The 10,607-nt window shown below is 40.0% G+C and overlaps 1 protein-coding gene across 2 annotated transcripts; it reads right to left on the bottom strand.

The window, feature by feature from the left end:
* Positions 1-1,446: 1,446 nt before the first annotated feature.
* cbx6a (chromobox homolog 6a) lies at positions 1,447-6,966 on the bottom strand. 2 transcript variants are annotated; one of them, XM_048167696.1, is made up of 6 exons: positions 6,810-6,966; positions 6,173-6,216; positions 5,001-5,066; positions 4,652-4,718; positions 3,496-4,491; positions 1,447-3,011 (listed from the first exon to the last, which is right to left on the bottom strand). In XM_048167696.1, the coding sequence occupies exons 1-6, from the start codon at positions 6,876-6,878 to the stop codon at positions 3,009-3,011; spliced, it is 1,245 nt and encodes a 414-aa protein (XP_048023653.1). In that variant the 5' UTR covers positions 6,879-6,966; the 3' UTR covers positions 1,447-3,008. The 2 variants fall into 2 exon arrangements, with proteins under 2 accessions (XP_048023653.1, XP_048023643.1); XM_048167686.1 differs by lacking the exon at positions 1,447-3,011 and having other exon boundaries at positions 3,132-4,491.
* Between the last annotated feature and the right edge of the window lie 3,641 nt (positions 6,967-10,607).

Raw genomic sequence — 10,607 nt, 5'->3', positions numbered from 1 at the left:
TTCCATTTTAATCCATTCTTCACACAAAGCTATCAGATGCCTTCATATAACTTGGAATACAGCACACAAGTCATTTGTCCCTCTTGGTGTTTTACAGCTCTTGTTCCCCATACACTTTCAAAAGAGCATCAACATTCTGGTATGGGTTTGGAACAACATGATGGTGAGTAAATGATGACATAATGTTCATTTTTGGATTAACTATTCCTTTAACGATTTTAACTACACTCTACAACCCATGTAAAAGTGAAGTAGATACAAGCGGTGTATCTGCTCATAGATATGTATACGTAGATGCCACAATCAACCACTTCAGACATGTCAGCATGCCCGCCATCTTGGAACAGTCAGCGTTTTGTCACTCACAGTAAGAATCAATGATGCCACAACATTGTGCAGCTTCTGGCTATAAAACTGCTGAGAGTTAAAATCCCAAAGAAATGGGATAAACTTTCACATGTGAGAATGTGTTAGTTTGTGTTTGTACGGCCTGGTTTCACAGACAGGGCTTAGATTAAGCCAGGCTTAGTTCAATTAGGACATTTAAAAAGGAACACGCCACTATTTTTGAAAATAGGCTCATTTTCCAACTCCCCTAGAGTTAAACAGTTGAGTTTTACTGTTTTCAAATCCATTCAACTGATCTCCGGGTCTGGCCGTTAGCATCTCGCTCAAAAATGACCAAAGAGTTTCGATATTTTTCCTGTTTAAAACTTGACAATTCTGTAGTTACATCGTGTACCAAGACTGGCAGAAAATGAATAGTTGCGATTTTTTAGGCCGATATGGCTAGGAACTATACTCTCATTTTGGCATAATAATCAAGGAACTTTGCTGCCGTACCATGGGTGCAGCAGGCGCAGTGATATTACGCAGAGCCTGAAAATAGGCTAACTTCCGTCAACATAACCAACGTGACCACCTGCTTGCACAGGGAGCGTGCCTTGCAACCATGGAGACATTTGTGAGAGACGATTCAGAAGATATTTACTTTGGTGCAGATCCTGAACCATATCTATTTGCCATTTGCAACTACACAGACTTAGTGCCAGTCACGTTGGAAGTTACCTAGCTGGGGACTATTTTCAGGCACTGCGTAATATCATTGGGCCTGCTGCACCCATGGTACGGCAGCAAAGTTCCTTGATTATTACGCCGGAATGAGAGTATAGTTACTAGCCATTTCGGCCTAGAAAATCGCAACTTTTCATTTTCCGTCGGTCTTAGTACATGATGTTACTACAGAAGAGTCAAGTTTTAAATCGGAAAAATATCGAAACTCTTTGGTCATTTGAGCGAGATGCTAACAGTCTAATCAAATTCAATGATCTATGCTAAGCTATGCTAAAAGTGCTACCGTCAGACCCGGAGATTGGCTGAATGGATTCGAAAACAGTAAAATTCAACTGTTTAACTCTTCCAACTGGAGTTGGAAAATGAGCCTGTTTTCAAAAACAGTGGTGTGTTCCTTTAAATAGCTTTTATAAACATGCCTGTATGGTATGTCAGTGCAAGTTGCTTGCAGTTAAAACAGCTCAAACATGCATTTTAGTCTGGGACTAGGCTTAAGCCCTGTCTGTAAAATGGACCATTATGAATTTACTCAATATTACAGGTTTTTACTATGGGTCTTTTTAATGTTTTTTCTTTTACTATAGTAACTCTTAAATGTCGTATTAGCTGATGACTTTGTCTTGTATTTTGTTAGTGTAGCAAAATCACCTGCTGAAGTCTATTGCAGATATCAATATTTAAACATGCGTCTCAAACTATAATTGCAGACACAGTCAACTCTCTTTCGAGTTTTCACAGACCAGCTTTGACCGTTCCAATATGGCAGATGGCTTACATGTAATGGCCCTTAGAAACAGATGCTAATGGGGCATCTATGTATATATATCTAAGTATGTACTATCAATGCACAGATACCATTTTCGAAACTAGATAGATAGATATCTAGATTTATAACTATATAGATAGATTGATAGATATTATTGGACAAATACCAATCTCGTTACAGACACATCCCAAGCACCTACCAACTAAACAAGCTAGCTTTATCCCAGGTCTGTATTGGCAATTCTAGCACCTGGTCGGACCTGCAGACAAGCTCAAGGGGCCAACGACATGCAGTCACCAGCATAACACTCACAATAATCATGGTCCCGGACTGTCTCGTTTGAAAGTGTGAAAGAGGGTTTCATCAACCAAGGCAATCTGTTATATTTGGTAGGTTTGAGACCCACTTACTCTAAAAGTCTCTAAAATGATATCTGAACTCCTCCATTCAAGTTCTGAGAGAAGTTACCCCTGGTTACCAACCCCAAAAATACAGTAACTATTACATGAAACACAAACTATTGTAGTCAGAAGGCAAATATGAGAAGGTACTTCTCCAATAAGGAAAGTGGGTTGTTGATTATGTGGAAGGTTTAACGTACAGTACCACACTTTAGATGCAGTCCTTTAGCATTCACACTTGAGTCAGTTTAGAGTCTCGGCAGACATCTGGATCAAAGCGTTCAAGCAGAAGGAAATAACTTAACTGTCCTCAGGATTTCGCAGCTTGGTGCATATAAATAGTGTCACGTCTACGCCCGGGTAATCTAGTGAGCGCCATGATGACTTGGGTTCTTCATGAGCAATGGTTCTTCATTAGCAAAGGAAACAGTTGGCAAGATCAATGCATGGGTTGGATGCCTAAATGGGCATATTGCCACAATAAGTGTTATCTAACAAGTGTGTGTGCAGATACACTATCTTCACCCACACCGGTTGAACTTCCAAAGCAGGAGTGAAGCATCTTGTGTGCAACTCAACAATGCACCTCAAAAGATAAAAAATTTCTTGGTCCAATGTCTCGAGTCCAAGAAAGCTGTTAAGATACAACATTTTCTGGGTGGATTCTGAACTTTAGGTCTGGAGATATGGGAATGGCGGTCTCTACTGGACTGGTGGTGACAAGACAAGGTGCAATTACTGGGCAAAAAGGCTGTGGAAAGACAGGATCACTGGGGAAAAAAAAGAGGGGGAAGAAAGGCATGAAGTACTACAAAACCATCATAACATACTGTTTAAAACGTATAGGTCAATGGAAGCAACCCTGCCTTTAAATATGACTTCAATATATCTTAATTTCACCAAAAATACATTTTAATTTCATTAACGGCAACTATTTTAGGATGCGTTAATATCATTATGGCAAGTTCTCAGGGGGTTAAGTGGGTAGATATTTTGGCTGGGGGCATTTAGGGGGAACTTTCAAGAGGCAGCTGTGGTGGGAGAGTGTGGGTTGTCAGCATGGCAAGGGGAGGAGGGTTCAGAACCAGCTCCAGAATTGCAGAATTCCTTGATGGTGACTGTGAGAAGGTTTGTGGTGACGTCAGTAACGACTACATTGGCACAGCTGGGTGCCATTTCAGGGTGCCAATTGGGGTCCCCCTCTTTTGGCACCCTATTTTCCTCAAGAAGTGGGGCAGTAGTGCGGTCACTAACCTGGCTGACCGACGCTTGACCCGCCTGGGTTCGATGTCGGAGTTTCCGTTTTCCACCCCGCGAAGTGGCGACATTTGGAGAGCCCTGGTCTTCGTCTTCAAGAGAGGATGATGGGGAGGATGAGTAGGAGGGTGAGGAAGGGAGGAATGGTGCTGAGCTGGACTTTGGGTGAGGTTGGGTGCTATCTCGGGAGCATGATGAGGCTGGGGAGCCCAATTTAGTTGATGTAGGAGCTTCAGGTTGAGTCGGTTGTTTCTGAGGTGAAGGGGAGCTGCCGTTAGATCCACTGGAGCTGGATGGAGAAGGTGGAGGCTGGTACTGAAACTTCTGCGCATTTGCAGGGGAATGGCTACCACAGAAGCTTCCACCTCTTTGATTGGCTCCAGTGTTGGACCCTTCATTGGCCATGGAGGACAACTGCCCACAGGGGTGAAGCCCGAATGGCTGGCCGTACATTGGGAAACCCAACATCTTCATAGGATGCTGGAATGGCCTATAAGGCATGTCCCCATGCTTTTTCCCAATGATACGATTTCGGGATGGGATTTTCGCCCGCGCAGTGGATGACTGCGGTGACCTTCTACTGGCTACTCCACCATTTTCCGATTTGTCAATGACCTTCAGGTTTAAGATTATGCGTCCCCGCTTAACCTCCCGAGGTTTTACCCTACGGTTGAGAATGCGGACAGTTTCAGAGAATGGAGAGATGGGAGGACGGGATGAATATGTGGATCCTGTGGGGTCAGCCAGAGGGTCAGGTCGTGGCAAAGGTCGTCGAGACATTCTATGACAACGATGGATGTCTTTCTTCAGTTTATGAGCAGCAGCGAGAGAGTGCACTCTGGGGGTTGGAGCGGTGGAGTAGGAAGAGGATGATGAAGGCTGAGGAGCAGCTGAACTTGCAGAAGAGGACGAGGTTGGAGGCTTCGCAGTGGTGCGAGGTGGAGTGCGTCGGGTATTTGAGCTTCGAGGTCTATCACCCGCCTGTGCCCGTGCCTAGACAGGCGGAAAGCAAATGTGACTAAGAGGAACTAAAGTATCAAACACGAATTTTATTTATAAGTTTTGAAACACTTAAGGCATAAACTTGTATTAAAACACTTCAAAATTTAAAAAAATTGATAGATTTCTAAGAACATTTTAAAAAGACTCAAACCTTTAGTACAAAGTTTTTTGGTTTAGGTCCACGTTTCTTTGGGCCATAAAGTTCCTGCTCACGCTCCCTATGAAATGTGGGAAAGCACCATTTAAGCCAAGGAAAATATGACATCACTTTAGTGTCAAGCCTAAACCATAACAATCAAAATGAAAGCCTTTGGAGCATGCAAATCTTCTTTGTTTAAAAATCCATCATAGAGGCTAGTTTCCAGTCTAACTGGCAGCAAAAAGCTGCAAAAATAAAGCAAGAGTAGAAAAAGAATAAATGTAAACCAAAATCTTTCTCTATAAACTTTACAGAGAATTTAGGTTAAGAGGTAAAGGCAAAGTCTTTAAGTGACACTTACTTTTGCTCAAAGGCTGTGATGAGTCGATCATCTAGGATGTTCTCCTCGGGTTCCCATGTGCTGTGCCTATATTGCAAAACATTTGATTCTTTAAAATGGTAATGGGTACAAGTTTTAAAGGTTCAAGGCTTCCCCATCAAGATTTCATCACACTAGAAGAAACCTACCTGCAAAGCTACTGTACTGTGAAAAGTTTTAGGCATTTGTGTAAAAATGCTGTTAAGTGAGGATGTTTTCAAAATGAACGTCATAAGTAGAATTTATTGACCAATTAACTTTTAATAACTAAATCAAATCAATATTTGGTGTGACCACCCTTTGCTTTTAAAACAGCTTTTGTCCTAGGTACACTTGCACATAGTTTTTCAGGTATCTTTGCAGGTAGGTTTCTTCAGGTGTCTTGGAGACGTTGCCACAGTTCTTCTAGATTTAGTCTGTCACAGTTTTTCTGTTCAAGTAAACACAGACAGACTCGATGATGGTGAGATCAGATCTTCATGTGGAGCATACCAGCTGTTGTCGGACTCCTTGCGCATACAAAAATCACACTAGATTATTACAATTAATGACAAAAGGAATGTTTGGAAATGTAAACGGATATTTCCTACTGACACACTACAGCAAAACAAGAAATAAATAACTAGCTTAAAACCCTGTGTGTGTGAAAATACTAACGTGCCTAAGACTTTTGCATAGTACTGTATATATTAGGGTTTTTTTTCTTGTTATAGATCATTTAAATAGTCCTGTGGTGTGATAAATGAATTAAGTACATTTTTATATATAGCTCTCAATTTATATAAATCCATAAAAACTACATGCACTAAATCAGAATTTACATTGTTCACAGCTAGAGTTTGGGTCAGTTTGCTGTAGTTTACTTACCATTTGGATGTAAATGTAATGCTCCTCACATAAATTACATTTGACGATCAAGTTTAAAATTATTCTCATAACCATTTTATAATTATGCCAGTTATTAAAAGAATTATTCAAAGCAGTAACATATAAATCACTTGTATGTTGTACTCAAAAATGCCATAAAGTGAAACCAAAAAGTTTCCATCCAAACAACAGAAAAGGTTAAAATACAGTTTGCAACCCTAAACAAACAGCACAATATAAATGTTAAAATATGTCCATTGCAATAATTATATATTTTACACACTTACTTTAGTGCCCAACCTTTCCATTTAACCAGGTACTCGATTCGACCCTGCGAAGAGAAAGACAGCAGGAAATCCTCTTTATTTAACACTAACTAAAGAATGCATGAACAATGCAGGCTCTATTTCAACCTCATGACCATTTATTTAATTTTTGGGGCTCAGTAAAGTGTTTATCTAAATATATCATAATACAGCACAACCCACAATTTAAACTATGTGGCATGACACCGTGCAATACTTAAATTCCTGCATTGTTGGGATCTTTGAATCTTGGGTCAGCCAGCATGCATTGATTTTGTCATGGACTTATGCCAGACACTTTGTCCCTTTTTAGCCTCCTCCTGCTGCTCTTTTAGCGGGCTGTTGTCAGTTCTAAACACAGCACAATCTTTTTTTACAACATAAACTCAAGTTGCAAATCCAAATGTCCCACATTTGACTTGTTTTTTTTCTAATCTGACAATGCAAATAAATACAGGGAGTCGCTAAATAGGGAAACTGCAAGTAGGCCTCCCCCTCTTGTCATTGCAGGCGCCTTTAAGCTCCGCATCGCGAGACAAACGAAAGACGACCCTCTGTGTGTACTTTACGTCGTAAAAAACACCCCCAGCCCCCCTAAACCTCATTCTTTCTTACTTACTTTCCTAACGCGGCTTTTCAGGATGGATTCCGCGGCGAAAACCCGGTCTTCTGTCGCCGACTGCTCCATCTTTTCGGTGCGCGCGCTCCAGACGGCTCTGTCTCGCGGCTCTACACTTTACAAATCTGTGACAGCAACAAACCCCCGCGCTGTCACGTGATCCGGGTCAACTAGCCCCGGTAGTCCTGGAAACGGCGCGAGAGGTAATTAAATATTACAACATTTCCCTATAAATTATAACTCACAACTTTTAAAGATGTAAATCACATTCGTTGGTTCTATATCACAATAAAAAGTGTTGAATTATTAAAGGCACCATAAAATAAAAAATGGACAATTCTTGTTTTTTAAGAAATATTGCAGTATGTATGATAAATAATTTATCTGTGCACACCATTATTTTTTTATATAAAAAATATTGTGCCCTCGTAACCTTTAATCATAATATCTTCCCATACCACTTCCACCCACATATCTTTTCTTCTCTGATGAAGTGTTCACTTGCACGAGGGCGGGACAACCTGTCACTCACATGAGATCACCACAACGATCCAATCAATTCATGATGGACAAAATCAAGTCCCGCCCTAATTTTTTTCTTCGAGAAGCCGTTTCACTAGGACACACATCACAATAGGGAAGACTATTGCATTAATGCCTTCCTGCAAAAAATATCTATGAAAATGTTCAGTCCGTCCCAATCACAGAAACTGTGTTAAAATTACAAATGACTTACTTCTTGCTTCTGACCAAGGCTGCATCTTAATACTAGTTTTACTTGGTCTTAGTGGTGCATTCGACACTATAGACCATGATAAACTCTTATATCCATCCTCTGCACTTCAATTACCGTCTGGTTCAGCTCAGCTACCAAATCTAACCTCAGAAGAATACAGAGGGTAGTCCGGTCTGCTGAGCGAATCATTGGCACAACCCTCCCCACTCTCCAAGAACTGTACTTATCCAGAGTGAGAAAAAGGGCAAAGAAGATCACTCTGGACCCCTCACATCTAGCATACTCCCTCTTTGAACTGTTGCCATCCGGTCGACGCTACAGAGCCCTGAGCACCAGAACGACCAGACACAGGAACAGTTTCTTCCCTCAAGCAATTAATCTCATGAACACTTGACAAACACAGAACACACAACACTATTACACTTTATTTACTTAAAACACTTATTTATATCTCAATTTGCACACATAATTGTACATACAATTGTCTATAATATATACTGTCTTTTGCTTTTTTTGCACTTTGTCTATCTTGTAAATTTGTATATTATTATTTTATTCTTTTTATTATGTGTCTTGTCTTGTCGCTGTTACGCTGTTGCACTGTGGAGCTTCTGTCACTAAAACAAATTCCTAGTATGTGTAAACAACATACCTGGCAATAAAGCTCTTTCTGATTCTGATTCTGATTATAATGACTTTGAAATTACACTGATATTCAAGGACAGGCATTAAGGTAGTTTAGATCATACCAGACGGTTACCATTTTGTTTATTTAAACAAGGAATTATCCAAGTTAATGTCAGTAAATTATGGAGTGCCATATGTGTTAGGCCCTCTGCTATTTTCAATATACATGCTGCCACTTGGTAATATTATTAGAAAACATTGAGATAAAACTCAATTTTATATTTCACCACAACCATATGAAATCTCTGAATTATCCAAGTTGATGGAGTGTGTTAAAGATATTAGATGACCAGTAATTTTCGTCTATTAAATTAGGATAAGACTGAGGTATTAGTTATTTGACCAAAAACCTGTACACAGAATCTCTAAGGCTATATTTGCATCTAGAAGGATGTACTGTTACTTTATCCTCTGCAGCTACAGATCTGGGTGTTATATAATATTTGACACCAACTTGTCTTTTGAAAATCATATTGCATATGTCACAAAAATAGTCTTCTTCCACCTCAGAAACATTGCTAAGCTACAGAACATCTGTTTTTGATGCAGAAAAGTTACAAACCCGATTCCAAAAAAGTTGGGACACTGTACAAATTGTGAATAAAAAAGGAATGCAATAATTTACAAATCTCATAAACTTATATTTTATTCACAATAGAATAGAGATAACATATCAATGTTGAAAGTGAGACATTTTGAATTGTCATGTCAAATATTGGATCATTTTGGATTTCATGAGAGCTACACATTCCAAAAAAGTTGGGACAGGTAGCAATAAGAGGCTGGAAAAGTTAAATGTACATATAAGAAACAGCTGGAGGACCAATTTGCAACTTATTAGGTCAATTGGCAACATGATTGGGTATAAAAAAGAGCCTCAGAGTGGCAGTGTCTCTCAGAAGTCAAGATGGGCAGAGGATCACCAATTCCCCCAATGCTGCGTCGAAAAATAGTGGAGCAATATCAAAAAGGAGTTTCTCAGAGAAAAATTGCAAAGAGTTTGAAGTTATCATCATCTACAGTGCATAATATCATCCAAAGATTCAGAGAATCTGGAACAATCTCTGTGTGTAAGGGTCAAGGCCGGAAAACCATACTGGTTCTCCGTGATCTTCGGGCCCTTAGACAGCCCTGCATCACATACAGGAATGCTACTGTAATGGAAATCACAACAGGAATACTTTCAGAAAACATTGTCGGTGAACACAATCCACCGTGCCATTCGCCGTTGCCGGCTAAAACTCTATAGGTCAAAAAAGAAGCCATATCTAAACATGATCCAGAAGCGCTGGCGTTTTCTCTGGGCCAATGCTCATTTAAAATGGACTGTGGCAAAGTGGAAAACTGGGACGCCATGTCATCCGGACTAAAGAGGACAAGGACAACCCAAGTTGTTATCAGCGCTCCGTTCAGAAGCCTGCATCTCTGATGGTATGGGGTTGCATGAGTGCGTGTGGCATGGGCAGCTTACACATCTGGAAAGGCACCATCAATGCTGAAAAGTTCTAGAACAACATATGCTCCCATCCAGACGTCGTCTCTTTTAGGGAAGACCATGCATTTTCCAACATGACAATTTCTGACCACATACTGCATCAATTACAACATCATGGCTGCGTAGAAGAAGGATCCGGGTACTGAAATGGCCAGCCTGCAGTCCAGATCTTTCACCCATAGAAAACATTTGGCGCATCATAAAGAGGAAGATGCGACAAAGAAGACCTAAGACAGTTGAGCAACTAGAAGCCTGTATTAGACAAGAATGGGACAACATTCCTATTCCTAAACTTGAGCAACTTGTCTCCTCAGTCCCCAGACGTTTGCAGACTGTTATAAAAAGAAGAGGGGATGCCACACAGTGGTAAACATGGCCTTGTCCCAACTTTTTTGAGATGTGTTGATGCCATGAAATTTAAAATCAACTTATTTTTCCCTTAAAATAATACATTTTCTCAGTTGAAACATTTGATATGTCATCTATGTTGTATTCTGAATAAAATATTGAAATTTGAAACATCCACATCATTGCATTCTGTATTTATTCACAATTTGTACAGTGTCCCAACTTTTTTTGAATCGTGTTTGTAGTTCATGCATTCATGACATCTATTCTAGATTACTGTTATGCATTACTAGCTGGCTCTCCTGCATCCTCAATAAACAAGCTACAGTTAGTCCAAAATGCAACTGCTAGAGTTCTTACCAGGTCATGAAAATATGATCATATATCACCAATATTATCATCTTTACACTGGTAACCTATTAAGTTCCATATCGATTACAAAGTATTGCTACTGACCTATAAGGCTCTAAATAGTTCAATCCATCATTCTCTTAAGGTCACAAAACTCTAGACTTCTAGTAGTACCAAGGAT

Source organism: Megalobrama amblycephala, linkage group LG2 (assembly GCF_018812025.1).
Source record: "Megalobrama amblycephala isolate DHTTF-2021 linkage group LG2, ASM1881202v1, whole genome shotgun sequence".
Classification (NCBI taxonomy): Eukaryota; Metazoa; Chordata; class Actinopteri; order Cypriniformes; family Xenocyprididae; genus Megalobrama; species Megalobrama amblycephala.
Note: the sequence above shows the minus strand (reverse complement) of the source record. Positions and strands in the feature narration are given on the sequence as shown.